Source organism: Colossoma macropomum, unplaced genomic scaffold (genome assembly GCF_904425465.1).
Source record: "Colossoma macropomum unplaced genomic scaffold, Colossoma_macropomum, whole genome shotgun sequence".
NCBI lineage: Eukaryota > Metazoa > Chordata > Actinopteri > Characiformes > Serrasalmidae > Colossoma > Colossoma macropomum.
This window is the reverse complement of record NW_023494786.1, coordinates 27,634,083-27,660,602: the sequence shown is the minus strand read 5'-3', so window position 1 is coordinate 27,660,602 and position 26,520 is coordinate 27,634,083. Positions and strand designations below refer to the sequence as shown.

The following is a 26,520-nucleotide window of genomic DNA, read 5'->3' as shown; positions in this document are numbered from 1 at the left end:
AAACAATATTACACACTGTGAAAAATAATATGAAAAATACTGATAAAGCCTCTTGAGAATGAAATGATTCTATGATATAGGGTTTATAAATGGTTTAAAGTTTATTGATGGTATTAATTAGGTAATTAACACCTTAATATCATCAATAAATAGTTATAACTGTTTTGCGAAGGATAGAGTTTATATTTGTTATCTTTAATTATATATATATATATATATATATACACACACACATACACACACGGCGGCATGGTGGCGCAGTGGGTTGCGCAGTTGCCTCACAGCAAGAAGGGCCTGGGTTCAATTCCCGGCCGGGCGGCCAGGGTCATTTCCGTGTGGAGTTTGCCTGTTCTCCCCGTGTCTGCGTGGGTTTCCTCCGGGTACTCCGGTTTCCTCCCACAGTCCAAAAACATGCAGTCAGGCCAATTGGACAGGCTAAATTGCCCCTAGGTGTGAGTGTGTGTGTGAATGTGTATGTCTGTCTGCCCTGCGATGGACTGGCGACCTGTCCAGGGTGTATCCTGCCTTCCGCCCAATGACAGCTGGGATAGGCTCCAGCACCCCACCGCGACCCAGTGGGATAAGCGGTTTAGATGATGGATGGATGGATATATATATATATATATATATATATATATATATATATATATATATATATATACAGTAATAATTAGCAGATTGTAACATTATTAAGTAATTAATATGGTTAATGACTTTGACTGTTAATTCTCTTCTTGTTACCTCTATTCTTCAGTCCTTTCTTCAGTTCTTATCTTATCCTAATACAAAGTAAGATAAATAACCAGAAAAATCTGAGGTTTAACAGTATAAATGAATGTGGGTTTACACTTAGGCACACAACAGGTCACTGTTGCCCTTTTTTATTCATGTGTTGCAACTGCTTATTAATTATTAATTTTAAGGTGTTTATGAACTAATTAATAACCATTAATAAACTCATTTTAAACCATGTGTAAACCCTTTATAAGGCTAGTCTTGTTCTAAAGTGGTACCAAAACATGCAGTTAAACTCCCCTGTAAACAATATAAAAGGTCAGTTTTTCCTTTTCTGTATTTCTATAACACTGTGAATGTGATAAGATCAGTGTTTTAAAGGTATTTGTATTATTCCTGTATTGTCCAAGAATTTCTTTTTTGAAAACTGAAGCCATTAAAAGACAAAGGAATTGTTCTGTATCATTTTCTGGCTCTCAACAGGCATCAAAGCACATTCATTTACAGATACAGGTATTTAGAATAAGTTGGAGCTATTTATTTTAAGAAATTACTTTACATTTACATGTTTTTGTCCAAAGAAAAATTAGTATCTCCAAAATAGTAACTTCACAGGAGAAGGCAAAAACACTCTTTACTTTAAATGTGAGTTTATGTGAAGAGATTTTATTTAAAGCATTTTTGGGGTATTTCTATTGGTCCAGGCTTCATGAAACGTTCACCCAATGTAAATGACAGCTGCCACACTCAAATGATGTAGAAAAGTAGAAAAGAAAGAAAAAGGAGGTACATGTTTTTCTTTGGACAGTGACAATCTTTTTCTATAGGCTTTGTTTCTCTGTATTATAGAGTGAAGTATGGGATATTTTACATATTTTACATAAATACAGCAGGATTAAAGTACAAGACCTGGAATCTTTGCAATATTGCCTTTACAGTTAAGACCTAACACATGATCCTAAAGCACAGCCTTTTAATATGGGGAAGCAATCACGTGTACTATCAGAGCCCTGCCAGCAGATGGCACTGCACAACCACCAATGACAATCAAAAGAACTTTTTCCTAACCATTCAATCATCTTCAAAATGTAATTATAATATCTGTATTTATGGCCTCACAGTAAAACTGGTCTGGTACAGCTTAAAAAAACACACTTTCCTTTCTGTGTGTCTTAAGTAATCTGTAATCTGTAAGTAATCATAGCCTCTGAAAAAGGTGAAGTAAATGAGAGCAACGTAGTTACAGTGTGTAGAGAGCTTTAAAGTTAGAGTTTATGACTGAGCAACTGTGTGTATCAGAAAGTCTTACAGCCTTAACATTTTCAAATAATCTGCTCTTCTTCACTGTGAATGTCACAGTCATACGCCTGATTAACAGGCAGGCTCGCGATGTCCTCAAAAACGTCTGAGTAGGTATTAAAGTGGATCCTTTGATTTAAGAGGCTCTCCCATTGCTGGACGGCTCCAGATCCAGCTGTGTCTGAAGGTGTCTGGACGTCTCTGAAGGGTGAGGGGACAGCTAATATGAGCTGTCCTCTGGACAAGTCTGAAACACAGAAAGAAGAGTCCAGTGGATCAACAAACAGAACAAATAGAAAAACTGATTTCTAATTGAGTGGGTAAGTTAGAGTAATGATACTAAAAGATGTTTGTGTGCTGGATGAGGGAAAGCACATGAATATGTATGGTACGGGAAAGAGGACCCCTGAGCTATAGTGCCTAATAATACACCTTCAACGTGGACCAGTAAGGTAGCTGTATCTGCTAAACTGACCAGTAAGCTTCAAGCACTGCCCTGTTTATGCAGTCAGCTCCAGAATTATTCAGACCCTTCATGGAAATGGGCTAAATTCAGTATTTTAAATATGCCACGCATGTAAGAAGTGATATTTCAGGCTTAAACAAATGAATAAGCTGCATATTTTTGTTTTTAAGATGTGTTTTGAAACATGTAAAACAGATTTTAACCTGTTATACAGAATATTAATCCTTGTGTTCTGTTGGCGTTTGACTTTGCTGCCTTGATGTTTGGTGTCCCAGAGACCTCAGTGTTTTGTGGGCAAAATAAAATTACAATTTTGAGTTTAAAATTAACCATTTTTCTTCCATATTTTGTTATATCAGTCTATACTAAAGACATTTTAACTAGTACACTGAAAATAAGCGTATTTTCAAATTTCACGAAGGTGAATAAATGTGTAAATTACCATGACGATTTATTCGCAGGGCAAACAGGGGGACAATTATGCTTGAAAGGTTGTGAACCCTTTAGAATTGTCTCTATTTCTGCATTAATTTGACCTAAAACTTCATCACACAAGTTGTAAAAGTAGATAAAAAGAACCTAATTGAACAAATGAGACAAAAAATATTAGACTTTCCTCAATAAAATGAATAATAAGTCTAATATTTTTGTCTCGTTTGTTGAATTTGATTCTCTTTGTCTACTTCCAAGACGTGTGGAAATCTGATGAAGTTTTAGGTCAAATTTATGCAGAAATATATAAAATTCTAAAGGGCTCATAAGCTCTCAAGCACCACTGTATATGAAATATTTTCTGACACTTGAACATGTATTTAGATTCTTTTCATTAGTAAAACTCATTTAGAGATTAGAAAAATTATATTATCCTGGAAAATACAAATTTCTCTAGGGGGTGTTTGGAACACAATATCAGTAGAAACACATTGTTCATTTGCAACTTCCATAAAATTAGGAAAAGCCATGAAGTACCAAGCTGATTAAAAAGGCTAAGGATATTTTGTGAGCTGCTGAAGAGGCACTGAGGTCTCAGGGAACCCAAACAGAACATAATGGTTAATATTTGATGAAGCCTACCCCGACGAGAATAACTGAGCAGCTTTCTCTAATGCTTAACAATGTTGAATAGCTGTTAAGGGATCTTGGTCCACTCAGTGGTGCTGCAACTGTACCGATGTTGCTCAATATAACTACATTTAAACTTCAATTACATGTAAACATTTATACCCTGTTTGCCACTGCATTGTCAGAATGACCCATCTACTCTGTGTGCCCCTACCTTCAGTTGCCTGACCGTGCCTGTTGTCCTGTGAACAGATACAGCAGAGTTCCCTCTCGCAGTCATATTCAGAGCAAGTGAAAGAGCTGTGACTTTCACTCTCTGATGAGCTCTCTGTCACCCTGGCTGCATTGAAGGGTCTGGGAGGGTTTTCAGGTGGTCCTGGAGTGTCTCGTATTTGATCAAGTCTCTTAACCTCAGCTTCTGTGAGAAAACGAGGAGGATCTGCCAGTTCGGGGCTCAGCTTTTTCTTGGAGTGCAAGTGAGTTTGACGGATCCTGTACTGACCATCATCCACACCACCACCACTTCTTTTGGTGTGAGGTTTACAGTTCCTGAGAGCAGAGGGTTCAGGACAGGTTTGGGGCTGTGGCTTTGTGGGTTCTTGCTTTTCTCTTTCACACATGGATGGAGAAACTTGAGGGCTCACTCTTTGTGGAGATGGTCCTTTCATTCCTTTTCCCCATGGTACTAAACTAAGGGAGTTAATGCCACAACCATCTTGTTTTACTTGCTCTATATTAGAAGAGTACACTGTATATGTACTGTCAATCTCATAGTACTCCAGTTCACTTCCTCCAAACCCTGTTAGATGACTAGATAGACCACCTTCGCTACAACTCTCAACTCCCCTCATCAACTCCCCTGGCATTATCAGATCAGGCTGCTTGCTGCTTTCATTGGAAACGTCCTGGGGACCACCATCACCATGGTCCAGACTGAATGCCACATTGTCCATGCCATACTGTTTAGTTGGAAGTGCGTGGCATGCTCGACTCCTTTCTTTCGCATGCCTAAGTTTCCCCTGCCTCTTTAGGACAAAGCAAAGGATAACAATTAGCAGAATGAGGGTTAGGGGAACAACGACAGCGATGATCCACAAGGGTGTGCTTTTTTGGGCCTGGAGACAAGCATCTCTGTGCTCAGTGGCAGACGAGCACGTTCCACACAATGAAGCAGAGACATTATGTAGACAGACGCACCAGCTGTCCTCTGAGGGAGACACAATGCAATCACTGCCACTTAGACAAGACGGAGCGAGACAGGATTCCTTAAAGCAAGGGGTCAAAGCACAGTCATCTGCAGATGCACAGTCCTTCTGGAAGAGTAAAGGACTGGGTTTGGCCTCAACCATCTCACTGTGGCCGCTGAAAGGTAAGATCTGTCCATTGAGTTTGACGAACTCCACACATCCTACAAATCCTGAAAAATAAAAATTAGCAATGACAGCAAAATGAGAAAAGTTTGCAAATAATGTTTGAGTAAAACTAGAGGGTAACATTGTTTAGGGAGCTCATACACATGGGAGTTAATTAACGTCTTGTTCTTTGTTCAAGTTAGGGGGCATTCAGACCACATCTTTTCAAACTCTCTCAAGCACGCTTCTTTTCACTGTTGCCTAAGGAGCAAAGCGCACCACAACTGAGAAGTTTCAAACCACACATTTAAGTGAAAAGACCATCAACTTTTCTCCTGAACGATAAAAAAATGCCATTCACAACTTACCAGTCAATATCAAGGATGCCATCTCTATAGTTACCAAAATGGAGAAAAAGCTGTTTTTGTACTCCCAGAGCTGCACAACAACAGTCAGTTGATCGTGTGTCTTTCGTGTTTTCTCAAATCACTTTCTTGTGTTTGCCTACTTGTCAGTCAAATGCATCAAGTCACCCCCTTAAGAAGCAACCTGGTTCTTTTTAAGCACAAGACACAGCGTCATCATCTGAACACCATCTTAGACATTTCTAGATGGTTTATTCACCAGACATTAAGCTTTGCTAACCTGTATTAATACATAATGAAGTCTGTTATGTGAAAATTGCTAATAATTGCATTATATTACTAACTGTGCAAATCCGATTTTCTGCCGTAATACGACCCAGGTCTGATGTTTTCAGAGCTGTGTGGACATGCAAATCTGATCCTTTCAAATCAGATCTGAGCCACTTTTGCTATGGCTTTGGTTTGCATTACAAGCCTCATTGCTCTATTCCAATTTTTTGCTCAGATCTGATCTTGATGGTTCACATTCATAAGTGACTCAAATCTGTCATTTATATGAACGAACCTGCATCCTGAAACAACCTTATCAGTAATCAATAACATCATGCAAATTAACAACGTGCATCATGAGCAACAAACTAACCAGCAGAACAAGCCTTCATCACAAATGTAATTTGCTGTGAACAGCTCTGAGCTGTTTTTTATTAGAGCAAGATGAAGGTGAAAAAGGGTCACCTCAGGTTAGGCACTGCTGCATGTTAATGCACTGAATGATGATGCATGCGCAGTTAAATAAACACATCAATTATGATTGCTTTGTAACCCTTTCCAGACTGGTAGATTTCAGTGACTTTGTTTCGCATCTGTATTTGAATGCCTTTAGAATGTGGCATCATGTGCTGCTTTCTGAGACCTTCTAGCTGCTTCACATTGCCAGACAGGTTCTATTTAAGTGTTGTTTAGATTCAGCAGGTCTGGCAGTAATCATGCCTGGGTGTGGCTATTAAATTAAATCCCTAGTATTCAATTGAATTTGGTTAACTGGTTGATTTAGTAGCTAAGGGGGCAGTTACTTTTTCACATATGGGCCGGGTAAGGCTGAACAGCATTTTTCCTTCAATAAATAACATCATCATTTAAAAACAGCATTTTGTGTTTACTTGGGTTATCTTTATCTAGTATTAAAAGTAGTTTGATGATTAGAATTGTTAAAGTGTGACAAATATGCAAAAATAGAAGAAACTGGGAAGGGTTCACAGCACTGTATATAATCCTCAACACATATATTATTATTATATTTATACATATTCTATTCTATTCTATTCTATTCTATTATATATCAACTAAGGTAATACATTTTAAGTAAATTTAATGCATTATTTTTTCAGTATGATTCCAGTTACAGCGGTAATATCAACAGAGAGTACTGACCTGATTGAAGATCTCCTGAGTCAGCAGGTGGAGCTGACCCCAGCATGATCATCTCTACTATGAAAGTAATGTGGCTAATAATGCTATGAGAAATGTCCACAACTGGCCGCTCATCCAGGAGCAGGACAGTCCTTTGCCCGTGTCTGCGCAGAAGAAGAACATGCCACCGTCCATCTGACACGCTTCTGTCCACGCCCAGCTCCCACTGCTGTCCAGATGTGACATTTGTGAATATGTACAGAGGTTTTCCATCAGATATCTGGAAAAAAAATGGAGAGACCAGTCCACTTTTACGACCAAACTCAGCATGTGCAATCGTATGCAGAAATGTTGACACCCTTGGGTGAATTGCATGATGAGTTAACACATCCTCTACAAGAATCAAACTGAAATTTCTTTTTTCTGCACAATTTCTATTTATTTGCTGTGTTTAAAAATATTGGAAAAAAATAAAACTATAATAAAAATAAATATATAACTTTTGCACAGGCCACATTTTATGTTTTATATTCCTAAGTATGTTAAATTCAGTAAATATAAAGTAATTGTGCAATAAAATGTGCAGAGGTATGTTCTCTGTAGGGGTTGTGTTCACTTCGTTATACTTCCAATCACTTTTCAACTCAACAAACGTCATTTGACCAGTAGTGCCCAAACTCTCTCGACTAACTGTATGGCACTTTATTTATCTTTTTAGTTTCAGTTATTATGGCAAAGATACTTAACTTACCTCAAGTTTTAAGGACAATGTTCTGCCCCAGCAAAAAATTAAAACACTGTCCTGTTTGATTGTCCTGAATTTAATCTCAAAGCTGATGAAACCTTTAAAGGTGCCCTCCTTCCCATCAATAAAGGCTTGAAGCAGCTGGTTCCTGATGTAGCTTTCCTTGACAAAAAACTCAATGTAGGTCCCCTCGGTGAGTAACAATGCATGATCTTCTGATAGACCTATTAAGTAAATAGATGTAGTTCTGTTAATCCAGAATGGAGCTTATCTTGTTGTAACCGTAAAACCAGGCAAAGAAAATGGCATTACTGTTGGCACAGTTGGATCCAGTGAAATTCTCAGGACACTGGCAATAGTGATAGGACCAGAGATCTTGGCAAACCCCTCCATTCAGACACATGGTAGTACTGCAGGGAGCAACATCTGCTCGTGGACATCTGTAATAAGCAATAAGAAAAAAGGTATCACGTTATGATGTTATAAGACTAGGATTTAAGATTCCCCTTTTAAATGACTAAGCATAACTACTGCACCCCTCCTCAGTCAGATGACTATTTGTTTCAGTGTTTACAAGCAATAATGCGTTACTGATAACCTTTGTGGCTTTAGAATATTGTTATTCATGTTTTACCTATTGGTTCTGTAGTTCAACGCTTATCCGTAACAGGCATATGACCCAGCACTTTTCAGAGTCATGGGGCGATGCCCCACCAATTTTTGATTTTTGAGGTCTCCCTAACTACATGGACCACTGACTTATAGGCACAAACATACAGATAATCAACTTCAGGAGCAGAACCAATTAAAATCTCCATTTCAGCTACAGGGTGGGACATTTCCACCAAAGTGACATCTGCATGCTTCAACTGTGATTTACTATGATATAGGTACAATTGTTTTTCACCAGTCACCCCATCCCTTGCTGCTGTCCTGCTTGTCCTAGCCATTTAGCCATTCATGCCTTCCGAAAGGCACAATACCATCCCTGAATGAGCTTAGAGATTTTCTGAAGGCCACATGCTTCAGTGCCTTTTATCAGTGATCCTTAGGGAGCCCTTTTTTCTTGATTCCAACTCCCAACACAGAGGGATACAACAACAATGTGGACCATTTTGGGGTTCAATAAAACATACCTCTCAAGTATCTTGCTGAATGTCAGGACTTTTGAAGCATCAAGCAGGACATTATTCACTTTTATATTCCTCATACATCCAACAAAGTCATGAGTCCTGACTTGAGATGGCCTCAGCAAAATTATATCAATGGCCTTCACACCTCCAATTGTCAGGTTATTGGTCCTAACATCCAAAGTCCTGTCCAAAGTTCAAGTACTGTTAGTGAGATGTGATTGAATAATAACAGTCAGTGATAAAATGTAAAAAACTGATGGTTAAAAAAAAATTCTAAACAAAGAAGTATAAAGAATGATACCACATCCTACCTGTAGCTTCCCGTGCCTTCATGTTGTGAGAAACAAAAGTCTTTGGGCTCATCAGCAGAGCAGCTGTTCACCTCTAAAGATGCTATCTGCCAAAGACACAAACACATCAGCAGAGGAAAATCACATAAAGTATGGATAAGATGTTCCCAATTTTTGTTACGACTAGGTAACAAATAAAGCTTTGACAAACACCAGCCCTTCAAAGATAAGGCTGGGGGCATCTCCAAATTTGAAAAATCGTTGTGAATGTAATAAGTGTGGTGCAAAGACAAATGGCGTACATTTCCAGTTCTTCTAACAGTGATATTGTGGAAGCTCCCATCAGCCACTGGTTTTCCTGTCTCCAGCCTTGCAACCCCTGAGCCAAGATTATAGGAGAGGCATATCCTTCCATTTATAATCTCAAGAGCTAGAAACTCTGAAGTTGATGGGTCACCAGGGTTGTACAAAAGTAAAGAGTTCTGTTTCATGGTTGCAAACTCCAGAGAGATGAAGTTGTATCTGGGATCTAAAGGAGGAAACTCCATGTAGGACAACTCTTCAAAGCCATAACTATGCTCTTCACAGTGAACTCCAGAAACACCTGAGGATGAACAGGATCATTAAACTCTGAAACATGAACACAGTGTAAACATATGCCATATAAGTTAAACTTTTAAGCCAAGTGTAATAAATGCATCTTACCAAATGGACAAAGGCAAGTGTATCCAGTTAAAATATTTGAGCAATTGCCAAGTAGGCAAGGGGATGATGCGCAATGGTCTATGATAAAGTCGCAAAATCTTCCTATGTGAAAATACAAAAAAAAACATTATTTGTAGCATCTTTGACTTAGTTAAAGGTGAACAGTCACACTTGGCTAATCAGAAGATGCCAGAAGTTTGAAGGAACAAAGGCATTTCAGAGACAAAGGTAAGGAAAAAACAGACCAGTGTCGTCTTTGGTCATGTATACAACAAAGAGCGGACTCAGCTCACAAGAATCACTGTGGTGGCATAATGTGCATGTCTGTGTATCCCTATACACTTGCTCAACCCCTTCACACTCACATATACTGACACTCACATACAACATAAATGGTATATCCACAACTATCCACTAGTCCCATCTACTTCAAATTCGCAACTGAAATGACTGCCTTTTCTGTCTTACCGACAGGACTAGCCACAGCAGCAATTAAAGCAAATTGTACATATATTTATTCTAGCCAATCTAGTGATGGATTTACATTTTCAGAGAAATTCAGAAGCAACCATAAAACATTTGGAACCATTGTCTTATAAGTGCAAAATAAAATTTACCTCAGTATATTTTGGGTAACTTTGCTGAGACGAGATGACTATATTGTAGTATTGTCAAGTGAGCACTCTTTCTATCAGCTAAAGCAGTGTCAGCTTAGTTAGCCCCTTAAAATCCCAGGCTTTTTACATACTAAAGCTTATTATTCAGTAACTACAGGGACTTACAGCAAACTGGTTGGGTTATTCTTAGGTTACATAAGTGTGTAATAGAACTTTGGCCATGTAAGGGGTTAATACTGACATCCTACCTCAGCTCGGGTTTTCTGTTTCTGTCAAGTGTCCATGGAAATACTAGTTCCAGTTTGGATTTGATGTTTAAAATTAAACATTTTTGAAGTCTGGATTTAATGCTGGTTCAAAAGCCAACCTTTGAATCCTTCCTGATTTCTTCTGGCTTGTGTATTCTAACACACATAAATGTTGCTTAAAGCAAATAATGTACTTCACTGCAGTTCAGGTTATTTATAGTAGCAGCAACTTTTTAACTGTTACCTCTTTCATGTTCTTTCAGCAGCGTTGGATAAAGACTGGCTCTTCCTCCTGCATGCTTTGGACATATTGACTGACTTTTAAAACTATTAAAAAATATTTATTAATTTAAAATAAAATATAGATTCTACTGAAGTTGCAATGGTAAATGTGTCTCAGTAGAAGAGGGGGCTTGGCCATGCCCTTGCAGTGCAGATACAGCTGCAACCTCACCAACTGAAATGATGCAAAGGCACTCTGGGAGCTGTAGGAATCTACAGGTTCTGGAATAGAATGGTTCACTATATCTGGAACTCAACTGCAAAATATCATAATTTTTGTTCTGAAGATTTAATTAGAGGGCTGGAAAACTGTACAAGACTGACAACAAGACTGGTCCCCTTTAAGCAACGTTAAAACCAATTAATTCACAAATAAGACAGATATAGACATGCTAATTACCTTCATATCCAGGTCTGCATTCACAGAAGAACCCTCCTTGTATGTTCCAGCAAGTCCCACCATTTGAACATGTCACTGTCTGACATTCATTATCAACAGTGGAACAATGGATTCCTGAGAAGCCGTCTGTGCAGTGGCAGAGGAACCCTCCAGGGTTGTTATAGCAGCTCCCCCCATTTTCACAAGGGTTCTCCATACATTCATCTATGTCAGACTCACAATTAGCTCCAGTAAACCCAGCTGGGCAGGAGCAGTTAAATACCTCAGCATAATAGGGGGACACAAATATGAGTTGGGAACTTTCTAACACAGCAATGTCCTGACTGATGTGGATGTTTTTGTTGCAGGTTGCACCATTTTGGCATGGTTTGAGTGAGCAAGGGTCACTGGTAATTTGAGATATAGTCACATTACTTTGTGCCTCGAGCAGCTTCTTGTGCATACTGGAGATGCCACTTGCCACTTCTCCTGTCAGATACAGTCCGTTATAGCTTTTTACTGCTGCCAGAAGAAGCATTTTATCCCCTTGAAATTTCATCCCGAATACATGAGTTTTAGATGCCTGCAAATTGAAGAGGCTGTCCAGAGCTTTGACAAACTTCAGATATTTAAGTGACAGAAAGTCCTCAAGAGTCGACAAAGATACATAGAACAAGACACAACTGTCCAAAGATAAATTGGTAAAACCTTTATAACTCACATAGATGCTGTTGTTTACTGATGGGTGGAACTGGTCACTTGCTTCTACTGTGATGTTGTATGTTGCCTCTCCTTGAAATGGAGAGGACCACAAGTCACACTTCCCAAACGGAAAACCAAACATTCTTATAGGCCCACTTCTCAGACTGCAGTTGAACACATCTGATTCATCCAGATCATCAGGGCTGACATTACCAATTAGTCCTCCTGGGAAGGAATTGCCATAATACTTAACCAAAATATTGATATTCCTTTGTACTGGTGTATTGTCATTTTCATCCAGAATCTTAACATGAAACACAGTGGTGGAGGACAAGGGAGGGGAACCAGCATCTTGGATTACCACGTGTAACTGGAAAAGAGAATTCTGTTCACGATCCAGTGGTCTTGAAGTGAAGAGAACCCCATTAGATGTGAGCGTAAAACTGTTTCCCATTGTTGGCATCATCAACCAGTAGGTGAATGGCCCTTGGTTTGGCGGGAGGTCATCATCTGTGGCCGTCAGTGTGGCCACTAAGGTGCCATGTGGCTGGTTTTCCCTAACATAGCCCTCTGTTGATGTAAGTCTCGGGGCATTATCATTGATGTCAGTGATGGTAATAACCACAGTTGTGCTGCCTGTTACAGGAGGGGAAGCCTCATCAATAGCAACCACTGTGAGGTTATAAAAAGACCACAGCTCTCTGTCTAGCAGATTGTAAACTACAATAATCCCATTAACAGGGTCGATACTGAAGGAGTTGTTATAATTTCCACTCTCTATGCCATAGGAGAACCTGCTCCATTTCAGTACTACATCCTGGTCTGAAGCACTCACTTTGAATACAGAGGTCCCAACTGAGGTGTCCTCACGTACAGTTACTGTGTAGACAGGAGACTCAAATTCTGGAGGATCATTTTCATCGACTACATGTACGTGAACAAGGGCCTCGTCTGTGTTGAAGCCAGTAATGCTTCCTCTATTCTTGGCAAGTATGCGGAGAACGGCGTGATTCTGCCCCCTATTCTTCAAATCTTTGGACGTATATATTTTTCCACTGCTTTCGTCCACTGCAAAGCCTGCCTTTTTACTCTGACCAAAAAGTAAGTAGATGACCTGACCGTTAAGCCCTAGATCATAGTCGATGGCCTGTACGTGTCCGATTTCAGTTTGTAGAGGCACAGTCTCAGGCACAGAGAAGTTGTAAAGATGCCTCTGAAAAGTAGGTATGTATTCATTTACATCAATAACTAGAATGTGGACACGAGCTATATCATGTAAATGACTATCTGTGTTAGAGGCCTTGATGGTAAGTTCAAAACTCTGCTGTTGCTCAAAATCAAGTATCTCCAGAGTGGTCAGAGTGCCATTTCTGGAATCCAAAAAGAAGACTTCTGCATTTCCAGACAAAAGCAAATATGTTATCTGAGCATGACTTCCAGAGTCTTCATCTGTTGCTCTTACCTGAATTACTGATGATCCAATTGCTGAGTTTTCTGAGATAGAAGCTATGTATTCAGAGGACGTGAAGACTGGCGGATTATCATTTACATCTGTAACATTTATTGTGACATTAATTCTCCCAGTCTTAGAAAACCAGCCACCATCCTTGGCAATAATAAGAATGTGATGTGTCTCTACCTTCTCAAAGTCAAGTGGTTTAACTAGCTTGATTAATCCTGAATGAAGCCCCACAGAAAACAGTACATTGTCATTTTCACCTACAATAGAGTAAGAAAGCAATCCATTCACACCATCATCTTCATCTTTGGCTTGAACTTTCCCAATGACGGAGCCCAGAGGTAGGTCTTCAGGGAGTGAAAATGTAACATGATTTTCTGAAAAATGGGGCGTGAACAGATTTTCCAATGTTATGTCAAACTTAATGTCCGTTTGAGACGAAAGAGGAGGTAATCCTTTGTCTTTTGCTGTGACCACAAGAGTTGAGTAAGTACTGAAGCTTTGCCTTAAAGTTCTACTCAGTCGTACCCTCCCAGTGTGGAGGTCTATCGTAAAGTAACGTGACGCATTACCTCCACTGATGATGTACTCAACACTGTCGTTCTTTTCTGGAAAGTCTTGATCTACTGCTTTAAGCTGGAGAACCTCTGTTCCCTCAGGCAAGTTAAAAGGGATTGACAAAAGAGGTCTGAAGGGCAAAAAAGATGGTGGAAAGTAGTTGTACTGAACAAAAGTCACTGTGACAGTGACTGAGCTGTTCAAAGGGATAGCACCACAATCAATGGCCACAACTGTGAAATTAAAGCTTTGAGGATGAGGCCCAGCAAGAGCAACGGGTTGTTTTGTTAAAATGTCCCCTGTGGATGCATTAATGATAAACATCTCACTTGGGGGGTCTATAAAGAAAAGGATTTGCGCATTTTGTCCAAGGTCCCTGTCCACAGCATTAACTTGTAAGAGGAAAATTTCCGGGGCTTTTGTCTCGGTTATGGTGACAAAGTAGCTGGACTGAGAAAAGACTGGTGGATTATCATTGATGTCTCTGATGGCTATGGTGACATCTGTGCTGATGCTCCAAGATGAATCATTGGCAATAACCCTCACAATATAATGGTGCTGATGTTCTCTATCCAAAGGGCCCACCACCACTATAGTTCCACTATTTTTATCAATACTGAAAGGAATCTGCTCAATCTGGTCTGGAATGGTGTAGGAAATGATAGCATTACCACCAATGTCCTCATCTGTGGCAGTTATCTGAATGACCGGGGATCCAATAGGTGCATCCTCAGAAATTTCAGTGATGAAAATTTCAGAGAAACGAGGTGCATGGTCATTTGTGTCCAGAACAACTACATTAACTATTGTAGTTGAAGTGTGACTGCTCTCATCTTTATCTATAGCTTTAACAATAAGTTTGTACTTTGGTATGTCCTCTCTGTCTAAACTCATTGTTGTTGTCAGAGTGCCATGAGTTTTATCTATTTTAAACACACCATCAATGTTACCTGACAAAATAATATATTCTACTTGTCCAAATGCCTCAGAGTCAGCATCAGTTGCTAACACATCACATACCCGCCTTGCAGGTATGTTTTCAGACACCTCACACTTATACTCCTCTTGTGTGAATATAGGTGGGTTATCATTCACATCACTGACATTCAGATGAATTTCAGCATAAGAGGAATAAGGTGGGAGGCCCGAGTCTCTTGCCTCAACCAGCAGATGGAATTCTGTGCTCGTCTCAAAATCCAAAGATCTTGTCAGGTTTATCTCACCAGTTCTCTGATCCAGTTCAAATACCTCTCCAGTGTTTCCAGATGCCAGGTAGAAAGATACAGGTCCACTTCTGTGTGTCTCTGCAGTAGCAACTGCCACCATAGTTCCAGGAGGAGTGTCCTCAGGGAGTGACTGCTGAGGTACATGCACTGCAACACGAGGGAAATCTGAGGCATTTTGAAACCGCACTGTCAATGTGGTCGAATCCATTTTGGGGTTGGTGCCTCCATCCTGCACATGAACACTGACCGTAATGTCTTTGGTTCTTCTGAGGGCTTCCATGGCGAACACCGTTCCCCTGTCAGAGCTGACTGTAAAGAGATGGGCATGTTGTCCATGCAGGGAGAAATTCAACTGTCCATTCTTTCCATCATCGTCATCTTTGGCCATCACTGCACACACTATTGATCCTGCAAGACATGAGCTCATGAAGTGTAATGGCATAAAAATCACAAAATATAATATGCAAAACACTGCTTGCACATTAGTAAGCTATTCTGAAAATACTGTACTGTGTAAAATTTACCACTTTATTCATTTCATTTCCAGTAAAACTGCTATTAATAACAAGTTATTTCTTTTACAGGATTCTGAGGAGGTTATATATAAAATAATTCTCTCGCACAAGTAAGGGGAATTACCTGAAAAAAAAAGAAAAACAAAAGAAAATAAGTGAAAAAACAGGAGTTTCAAAAAAAATTATTAAAAGACAATGAGACAATTTGACTCCTAGCAACCAAAAAGACAATGCTATAGATCTGAAAGGATGTGTAGCTGTCAAAAAGCTGTTATTAAATAAATACGGAACAGACAAAAAGAAGATTTGCAAATCAAAAAAAATAAAACTTCTGGTGTTCTCAGACAAAAAAGAACTGGCCAACCTACCGTCCAGACCTCAACATGACTTTGGAACTACTTGGAACAAAAAACGTAACCAACTTCTAAGACTGAACTTTGGAGGTGTGGAAAAATTATACCATATTTAGTTATTGAGGCTTCTGTGTAATGTGCTGTTGAATATATATATATATATATATGTATATATGTGTGTGTGTGTGTGTGTGTGTGTTTTCTGTTTGTTTTTTTACCTGATGCTGAATAATGAATAACTTTATATGCCATTTTGACTAGAAATTAAATAAATGAAGGGTGGTCTCAGACTTTTCCACAGTATTATATCTACACAGGATGTATCCTGTCACTGCTGTAACAAAAAACTTTACAGGCAAAACCTTTTTTTAATTTAATGTAACACAATTTTATTCAATTTATGAGTAATTTTAGTTAATTGTGTGGACAGTTTGTGTTTTCAAATGGTGTCAAACATAAAAACAACTAAAAACAATGGAAGTATGAGGTATTCGTGTAACAGGCTGGATATATCACTCCAAATAAATTAATTTCTAAATGTATGCTAAGCCTAAAATTGGACTACATATAATTTTTTCACTGAAAACACTTCACAATTGAGATTTAGGGACAAGTAAACACACTGCAATTAAATGACTATGCCAAAAATTATTCTTAATTCTTACCTTTGGCCAATTCAGCAGGAACATTGGCCACATATGGTCCATAAAGAAATTGCGGTGAATGATCATTCACATCTCCAACTGTCACTAGTACAGTGGCTGAACTTGAGAGAGGATGTCTGGGGTCTCCATCACAAGCAACTACAGTAACACTGTAAGAGGCCTCTGTCTCTCTGTCCAGGGTACCAGTGCTGAATAACTCTCCAGTTGTTTCGTTGATGGAAAATGGTACATCCGTTTCTTCTAAAGAATACCTTCAATTTCAAAAAGTAAGTGTTATTAATATGCAGCATTCAGTGGCAGAAGTGTACTCAAATTGTATTAACAGAAAGTCCTAAGAATTAGTTTATGTTACCTTATTTGTCCATTCAGACCAACATCTCTGTCTGAGGCAGTAAGTCTTGCAAATATAGTACCAACTGGGGCATCTTCTAATACAAAAGCCCTGATTTTATCTTTGTCAAATACAGGTCTATTGTCATTAACATCGTCAACAATAATAAGTAGAGTTCCAGTTCCTGTCAGTGGTGCTGGACCTAGAAAGGAAATGTAATATGAACAGGATGTACATCAAAATCCTTAAACAAGTGTCTCTCAGATGAAGTCCTGAAGGCTCCCTTAATGTAGAATTTTAGGTTTCACGGACAAGTAATACGCCTGATTCAACTCAGCTGATTACTCAGATGAATCAAGCCCATTTTAGGCGAATCATAAGTCTTAATTAAACCCAAAATACATACTATCATACTATACATACTACACTAATGAATGCACTGCTGATAGTGGTGTTATTTTTACATACTATTTAATATGGTAGTGTCTGATTTTAGATGTAGCTCTAGTTCAAGGAACCTCCAGGACTGGATCTGGGTACTTGAGTAAAGTAACACTTACTGTAAAGTGACACTATATTTGAATTATTTTAATTATTTATTCTCTTGTTGTGTGTAGAAGATTGCAATAATTTGTAAAGCAACTTTGTAATTATGAAAGGTGAAATATGAATAAATCCGTAACACTTTACTTGAACCCTGCTACACAACATTGACACAACATTGTCATGAGTTGCTACGATAGATTATGTCTAGTAATATGGGAATGTCATGTTATTATTTATGTTAATTGTTGTGACAGATGTCATAATGTTTGATGTCATGTTGGCTGTGACAGTGTGTCAGTGGCACTTTATTTTGAGTGGTCCTTTTTAGATGAAACAAACACTCAACGGACTCTCAGTAACATGTCAAAACATATGAGGGTTAGGATTAGGTTTTGGGTTGTGATTGAGGTTAAGATTAGGATTAGGGCCAGGTTTAGGGTTAGGTGTTGGGTAAGGTGGTTAAGGTTAGGTTTTGCATAATAGAAGTAACATATTAACAACACATCTACTTAATGTAAGTAATGTATCAACAGAACATCTACAAGATATTTACTTCAATGTATTCAGATGCTTCACTACTGCTACTTCACTGATATGTTGTTGATGTGTTATTGATACTCTGTTAAGAGTTTATTAATCATCTACAAAAGACCACTTCAAATAAAGTGTTACCAAAAAAACAGCTGTCATGACAAATAAATAAATAAATACATTCCCAGTAATGGTAATACGACACTGCCTTATTTTTAGACATAATCTGTCCTAACAACTCCTGACACCATATGCCATCTGCCATGACACATTTATTGCATGCTTATGTCAGTGTTATGTAGTAGGGTTCAAAGAAGTTCTGTATTATTAGGTAGTATACTGTAATATTACCTTTGCTTACAATGTGACAAGATGCTTAATATCAATCAACGCAGTACTCTGCATCTACTACTTATTCTATTATTGCATAATTTTTTATTGCATGTTCTATGTTGTATGAAAAGAAAATAAAGCAACTGATTACCTGAGTCAACAGCAATAATCTTTAATGTGTGGTGACTTTGTACCTCCCTGTCAAGATTTTGTAAAATCCAGAATGTTCCGTTTGGATGCAATAAGAAGGGCCCCTCTGAATTTCCATTCTCTATAAAGTATGTTAAAAGACCATTTAATCCCAGGTCATCATCAAATGCTGATATCTGGAAAAGAGATGTTTTTAAATTATACCGGTAGTACATTGTTTCAGTGAAGTCACTATTATTTTTAATATTTACCATATGCTCGAAATAAATGATTTTGAAAGAAATGGTTTTGGAGAAGGAGCAGATACCTACCTGATGCATGGTCTGAGTGGGGTCCTCTCCATTTTCCAATACGTGCAAAGTCAGTGGATCCTGAGAGAAGACAGGCACGCAATCATTTATATCCAGCAGTGTGATATTGATGGTGGCTGTGGCAGATCGTTGAACATCTCCTTTGTCCACAGCTGTAACAGTGAAAGAATATGAAGACTGCTTCTCTCGGTCCACTTGGTCCATTACTGAGACCACTCCCAGCACTGAGTCTATCATGAACCCGCTCTCAGACATGTAATACCGCACTTCTCCATTAGGCCCGGTGTCTTTATCATGTGCTTGCACTTTCAGCAGACTTGTTCCACGAGGAGTGTCTTCATATACAACTACACTGTAGAAGGTTTGTGAAAACTCTGGATCGTGGTCGTTGACGTCCTCAACAAGCACTGTGAGGTTCGTGGAGCTTGCCAGCTGAGGTAAACCCTTATCTCTGGCTGTCAAAGTTACTATAATTATGTCTTCAAGCTCCCTGTCCAACGGCCTCTGCAGGTATATGACTCCAGCTGTGCGATTGACCCTGAATGATCCCCCTCCTGGATTATCTATACTGTATACAATTTCACCGTTAGATCCAGAATCTGCATCTACTGCTTGTACAGATGTAATCACAGCCTGAATTGGGGTGTCCTCTGGACAGGTAACAGTATTATCTGATATGAAGTATGGGATGTTGTCGTTTATGTCTTCAACATGGACAGAAATGCGGACAGTGGCTGTGAGACGCGTGTCTTCAGGTAGAGAACGGTCATTGGCCTGAACTAACAGACTGTACATTGCACTTCTCTCTCTGTCTAGTTCTCCTTTCAGGCACAAATGACCCTGTAGGTTCACTGAAAACTTTTTCTCGTTGTCTCCTGACATTATAGCTACATCCACCTCCCCATTTATGCCTGCGAAATACAAGAAAAGGAGAAGATAAAACAAGTTAATGGGCCCGTATCATGGAAAACTGAATGTTTCTTACAATTTTCAAATAAACCCACCATTTACTCCTTAGTCTACATAGTCCATAAATGGAAGATAAGCTGTTAAAAAAGCATATTTTAATTCATTGTTCTTGTGATGTCACAAAAAAACAATGTATTTACATGTATCTGTCTATTCAGCCTATAACATTTCAGCATTGCCTTGTCCACACTGACATTATAAGGAGTAGTTCAGCTCGGTCTGCAGGACTGCCAATCAGAACAGAGACGATTGAGATACACAGAGATATGCAGAAGTTTGAACAGCCCTGGATAAATTTCGTTTTGTTGACTGTCTATGTGAAAATTACTCGACCCCTTTCTGCAGGCCTGCCTCCTAGTGGGCATTCTGCCAGTGGAATGAAGATCAACTCATTTGATACTAGTATTATTATATTATCAATTAAATAGTTTCATCCAAAAAGAAAAGTAAATTGAAATATTTGAAAAGTTTTAGTATTTTACATTCAAAATATTAAAATTCGAGGCTGTGAATTTCCTTCTGCGATTAATAAAGTGATCTATCAATCTGCACCTCAAAACAGGCTAAAAATAGCATTTTATGGCTACTGAGAAAATGGGTTAACACATCTTCTACAGGCAAAATTGCTGTTATTTGCTAAGTTTAACATATTGGAAAAAAATAAACATAAAACATATGGGGTGCCATTACTTATGCATAGGCCACATTTACATTTTTATGTTAAAATTTGGCAAAAAAATAAAAAATTGCCATTGAAATCAGCAGAAGTGTGTTCTCTATGGAGAATGTGTACTTATTTTCACTTCAACAAAACAGACCAGAGACGCAGAAACGTTTGCAGTAGTCTTAAAGTCACAGTAGCAAAAACAGTCCATTTAATCCTGAGCGATACAGAGAGGCTGGAAAACGGTCATGTAAAAGTCATACAAACATTATAAGGGGACCTCAGGGTAAAGAAAAAACAATAAAAATGTGGGATAGGATATGAGCCCTTTAATATACTTCAGACTGTTAAACACAACATTAGAAGACGTACAATCCCAGCCCACTGACAGATGCATGTGCCATCTGTGAGTAACCCTGTCTGGCCTCTCATCTATTGCCTATTACGCCAGACAGAATGCTGAGGGGATGCTCTCTGGGGACTCCTCTCTCATCTCTCTCTCCTAAACCAACACCATCTGAAATAAAGCCTCAGAATCTCATTTCACACTAACTACTTTTCTCGCTTACTTATTTCCTCGAGATGAGCCCTTGGTCTGTTTGTTCAAAAATTACGCTGAGTTCACAGTGCACCCCCAGCCGCCCCACCCAAAGACAACACAAGGGAGATGGAGGGGCCTTTCAATTATTAGCGGTGGCAGCCAGTTCCCCTGAGACAGCTCCTCTATTCATCTTTTTCTGGGAGGTTACAAAGGATGCGTGACGTAAGACTTAATGAGGCTGCTTCTGCTATTCTGGCTGGCCTGTGTCTTTCAACCCAATGTGTGAACCTTGTGCTTTTATGTCTGACAGCTGAATGAGTCAGCTACTTAAATCTTGGTGTTACTGCACTAGCTGATGTGAGTTATTGAGGGGAAAAAAAAGAATTGTAAAGAATTTTTCATTTTATAAATGCTAAGAAAGGCTGAGGTTCCAAAATTTGGAAAAAAAATCTTGGAATAAGGCCTCCGTGTAATGGTACACCCCTCTGTACTAACCGTCATCAGCATCTGAGACATTCAAAGTGAAGAAACACATGCCAACAGGAGCATCTTCAGGCAGGGATACAGAGTAGGCATTCAGTTTGAAAACTGGCGGGTTGTCGTTGACGTCAGCCACGTTGAAATACACACGGACTCTAGCAAGCTGACCGTCCCTGTGCTGAACCGCCGCTGTAAGAATGTAGAATCGCTCGGCCTCAAAATCCAAAGCGCGGGACAAAAGGAACTCTCCGGAATGTGGGTTGAGAAGGAAAAGGCCATCCCCGTCATCCTCCAGCACAGAATACACTAAGGTCTTGGGTTCTTCATCATGTGCTGCTTCCACGAGTCCCACGATCGTTCCTGTGTCAAAGGACAAATAACAGAGAACTCCCTTTTAGATGCTTTGCTCTGCGAGGGCATTCAAATGGCTTAAAGCTGGAGTAGGTCATTTTGTAGAAACCTGGAAGTGTATCTTTAGTCAGGGAACATAATTGTATCATAATCCACTGAAATGATATTTTCTAAGTTGTACTAACTCCACACACCCCGTCTCGTCTCCAGGCTTTTTATTTTATTGTTCTGTTTTAAAACATTAGATTATGAAAAGGTACAAATTCATACTTTTCCCCTGGAAAGAAACTTATTTAAGGTACACAATTGGACTTTAAAACCACTGTTGAACCTTTAAGGGTACATTTATATTGTTTGTACCTTGATGAACAAAAAAATGTACCTGTACAGAACCTTTATTTCTAATAGTGTAGGGTTGGACTAATACATAATATAGCTACCTACAACAGAAAACTAGCAACCTTGGCTTTCCAGGCCTTTCAGCTCCCTCAGGTTTCGCCACCAGTGGAAAGCGACACTGATGTTCACTCTAGCTTGACCTCTTGCTTTATCCAACCCTTTTCTACTTCTGTCTTTCTTTTCTTTCTTTAGCGTCCAAGCGGTTGTAGGCAACCTCCTCTACCATTTTTGTAAACCTAGCTTGCTGCCTTTCAGGTGTGTGTGTGTGTGTGTGTGTGTGTGTAGAGCTGTATGACAGACTCCACACATGCGCAAATGAGTACACATGCAGAGCAGGTGCATTTGGGCAGATTCGTACTGCATTAAAATCATATATTTCAGAAGTAATTACTCATATTACAGCACCTCCCCAAGTAAAACTAACCCAGCTCAAATAGGGCTTTAGTGTATACTATGATCATGAATAAATTAAAATACACATTTCTTCTTTTCAGGCAGCACGGTGGCGCAGTGGGTAGCGCTGTCGCCTCACAGCAAGAGTGGCCTGGGTTTGATTCCCGGCCGAGTGACCAGGGTCATTTCTGTGTGGAGTTTGCATGTTCTCCCTGTGTCTGCGTGGGTTTCCTCCGGGTACTCCGGTTTCCTCCCACAGTCCAAAGACATGCAGTCAGGCCATTTGGACATGCTAAATTGCCCCTAGGTGTGAGTGTGTGTGTGAATGTGTATGTCTGTCTGTCTGCCCTGTGATGGACTGGCGACCTGTCCAGGGTGTATCCTGCCTTCCGCCCAATGACAGCTGGGATAGGCTCCAGCACCCCACCGCGACCCAGAAGGATAAGTGGTTTAGATGATGTATGTATGTATGTATGTATTTCTTCTGGGAACAAATATGATTCTAAGCGCATAATACTCATAACATATCCATATTGCTTTCACTATTGATTTCTTGATGACATTCAGAGAGCATTCATAATGGAAAAGAAACCAAATGAATGACAATTCACATTCCTACACATAACATGAACCTGTGCACGAGTTTCATAAAATATTCATGAATATTGTATCCTGAGTGATAATGTAATTTTACTGCAATACCACAGTTAACAAACACCACAAGAATATTTCATAGATGAGTACACTCTCAGAAATAAAGGTACTAAACTGTTACTGGGGCAGGACCCCTCTTGTCACTGGGGTGGGACTCTCAAGGGTACATCTCTGTACCTTTAGTCGGGGAACATAACTGTACCATAATCCATTGAAATGATATTTTCTAAGTTGTACTGACTCCACACACCCCGTCTCGTCTCCAGGCTTCTTATTTTACTGTTCTGTTTTAAAACATTTGGTTATGAAAAGGTACAAATACATACTTTTCACCTGGAAAACCTATTTAAGGTTCACAATTGGACCTTAAAACCACTGTTGTACCTTTGAGGGAACATTTACATTGTTTGTACTTTGATGAACAAAAAATGTACCTTAACAGAACCTTTATTTCTAACAGTGTACATATTGTAATTTGCATAATGAATGTAATTTGGATCTCTCTTGATTAGGCTTGCCTTGTGTTTTGTATTGTTTATTCCTTTAAATGGATTTTAATGTATTCATGAACATATAATAAAGTGTACACTAAACAACAGTGAGTGTTTTCAATCCACTCTATATACATGTCTGTTACCCCTTCAAAATAGTTATGTAATCGTAATAGTGTTACTGTAATGTTTATGAATATGCCAGGAATACTTTACGTACATGTAGTTGCTGTAAAGCATTATAAAATTGTGCATGTAAGCAACATATCCATGGGTGATGAAACCAGGGGTCACAATGTCTACAACACAAATATAGCCATTTTATTTACTATCTAAAATCACGAATGAACCTACATGTAAGCTCTGAGGTTTATATGTGATGTTAATAATGGCAAAATAGTGGTGAATCTGAAGGAGGAACATGGCTGAAACCCCTCCTTCTTCCAATCTAACGCCCTATAAATTCACATCCTCACCTTCCGTGACAAAGTGTTTGCTATCCACACCGCCACCCCATCTCCTCCCTGTTCCTCAGTCCTGCATCAGTCCTACAACAGCTATGGCCTTCTAGCTACAGGCAGAAGCTGCCCAGAACTCCAGCCCAAGTTCTTGGAGTTCTCCCCCTCCCTCAATCAGTCTTCCCTCATACTACCACCACCATGTTGAAAGCATGGTCTGAACTCACAGAATAATCAAAAACAATGTCTCAGACAGATGACAAGGCATTTATGACCATTTCATGTTATACTTTTCAGTGAGGGAGCTTTCAGAGGCATTGAACACTTTGGATATGTGGTTCCTACAGCTGTATGTTGGATGCAAAGGTTTGGGCGTCCTGTTCAAATTACATCCTTGATTTTCTCAGTATAAATAAGTTAACACATCCTCCACAGAGAACACACTTCAGCACAGTTTAATGCACAAAATGTGGCCTGCACAAAAGATACCACACTTTGAATTTTATGTTACATTTTTTCCAATATGTTAAACTCATACTGGTTCTCTGTAGAGGGTGTGTTAAATTATTTTCACTGAGAAAATCAACAAAACGTGTCATTTGATCAAAGGTGCTGAAATTTTAACCTATGACTGGATATTCACCGCTGACTCTAGAACGGAGCATTTCATAGCAAACACTCCCAACTACTTGTTTATATTTCATTTACATTATGCAGAAATTGGATTTTGGTGGTGAATTAGTTAAATTTGTAAGCCTAAGCATATAATGCTCAGTAGGGGACAGCACTCAATCTCATGGGGAAACAATGGTTTGAGTTTGTGGAATGCTAACACCACATACACGGGCTGCAGCACAGCATTAGCCATGCTTTATAAGTAACCCAGGATACAGATACAGTTAGGCAGTGGTGTTCTAAGGGACAAAACCTCTAGTCCTATTAGCACTCAATGTACTTTGCACCTTCAAAGCAACATACAATGAAATTTAGCGACCTACCTGGCTGTGTATCTTCCTTCACGTCAAAGGAATAGACAGATTTGGAGAATGACAACCGAGAGATGCTTCTGCTCTCATCTGTGCCAGGTTTGCTCTTAGACAGCTGCTCCGAGATGTTCAGCTGATGTTTTTCATTGCTGGGAAACACCGGACTGTCTAACAGATTTGTGGATTTCACCCCATACGTGGTCAGTGTGCAGATAATCTATGGAACCAAGAACAAACACCGAAGAACAGACGTTAGAAGACAAATTATTGAACATTTTAAAACTGACACCACCTCCGTGGGAAATCTACAGGTTTGCTGGACAACATGGCAAACCGCACACTGTAACGTTTGTGGCCACTAATTCCCAAATGAGGTGAAGAAAAGGGTCTTTTGTGAGAGACCTTTTCTAAAGGCAGCAACACTATACCTTGATTTGTAAGGTTTCCTCTTTGGGAGCCCTTGTTCCTTCCACTCTTTCACAGTATCCCTCACCAACCTGAATATGTTCTTTGAAACCCCAAAGCACCTGGAAGGCACTTCATTCAAAGGACATATAAAGGCAGGTACTTTGGGAATTTTAAAACGTAATCAGGAGTTCTCAGATGTCAATTCGGACATGTTGTTTAAAAGACATGAATAAGGTTCCCATTTACATTGAAAATACTGATGAATATTCTGTAACTATGCTTCATTACCGTAATAAAAAAAATTGCTGGTGGATATTTCTACAGTTAAATCTGTAACTGTAATATGAAATACAGCAAACTTTTATACCGCTGGCTTTAAAATATTAACTCGGCCATGTCCCAGGTCAGAACAAATGAAGGATAGAATACAGCCTAAATCTCAAAAACCTGACCCTAATCAGCCTTAGATTGGCACAACTGTGAATATACTATGTTACTAACGAAGAGAACCGATATTCTGACCGGTCATCATACTCACCAAAGGACTGCATGAGAACCGTTAATCCAAAAGGTGCCATTTTCTGCATGAATCCATTTACCTCTCGATGCAGGCATGAAAAGTTTTCAGAACTGAAAGACGCAGCAACGTCCAAGTGTTCTGGATCTTTACCATCTTTCCAAACCAGATCAAACAGAGTCACTACAGAGCTGGGATGGGATGTGAGGCGCTCAGCAGTGGGACCAGCACTGTGCAGGAATGCACTGCTGCCTGTCAGAAAAAGGGGGGGATGTGGCCTTTACAACTCCGCCCACAGAGACTACAGAGCTAAACTACTGCATGTAATCTGAGACAGGGGTGGGTGTAGTGATTTTGGGCCATCAGGTAATGGGGGACACTTTCAGACAATCAATTTTTCGCAATTTTAGCAGATGCTTACTAGTGGATTACATGGAAGCC

The 26,520-nt window shown here is 39.3% G+C and overlaps 1 protein-coding gene across 1 annotated transcript; it reads right to left on the bottom strand.

Annotated features, from left to right (window-relative positions):
* Window positions 1-1,381: 1,381 nt before the first annotated feature.
* Window positions 1,382-26,294, bottom strand: LOC118804675 (protocadherin Fat 4). Its single transcript, XM_036565260.1, has 17 exons — window positions 26,101-26,294; window positions 25,167-25,371; window positions 21,438-21,782; window positions 18,769-19,679; window positions 18,459-18,633; window positions 16,919-17,099; window positions 16,567-16,817; window positions 11,110-15,441; window positions 9,563-9,664; window positions 9,160-9,461; window positions 8,879-8,964; window positions 8,571-8,750; window positions 7,747-7,874; window positions 7,441-7,658; window positions 6,711-6,969; window positions 3,777-4,979; window positions 1,382-2,281 (listed from the first exon to the last, which is right to left on the bottom strand). The coding sequence occupies exons 3-17, from the start codon at window positions 21,475-21,477 to the stop codon at window positions 2,058-2,060; spliced, it is 8,592 nt and encodes a 2,863-aa protein (XP_036421153.1). The 5' UTR covers window positions 21,478-21,782; window positions 25,167-25,371; window positions 26,101-26,294; the 3' UTR covers window positions 1,382-2,057.
* Window positions 26,295-26,520: the final 226 nt, after the last annotated feature.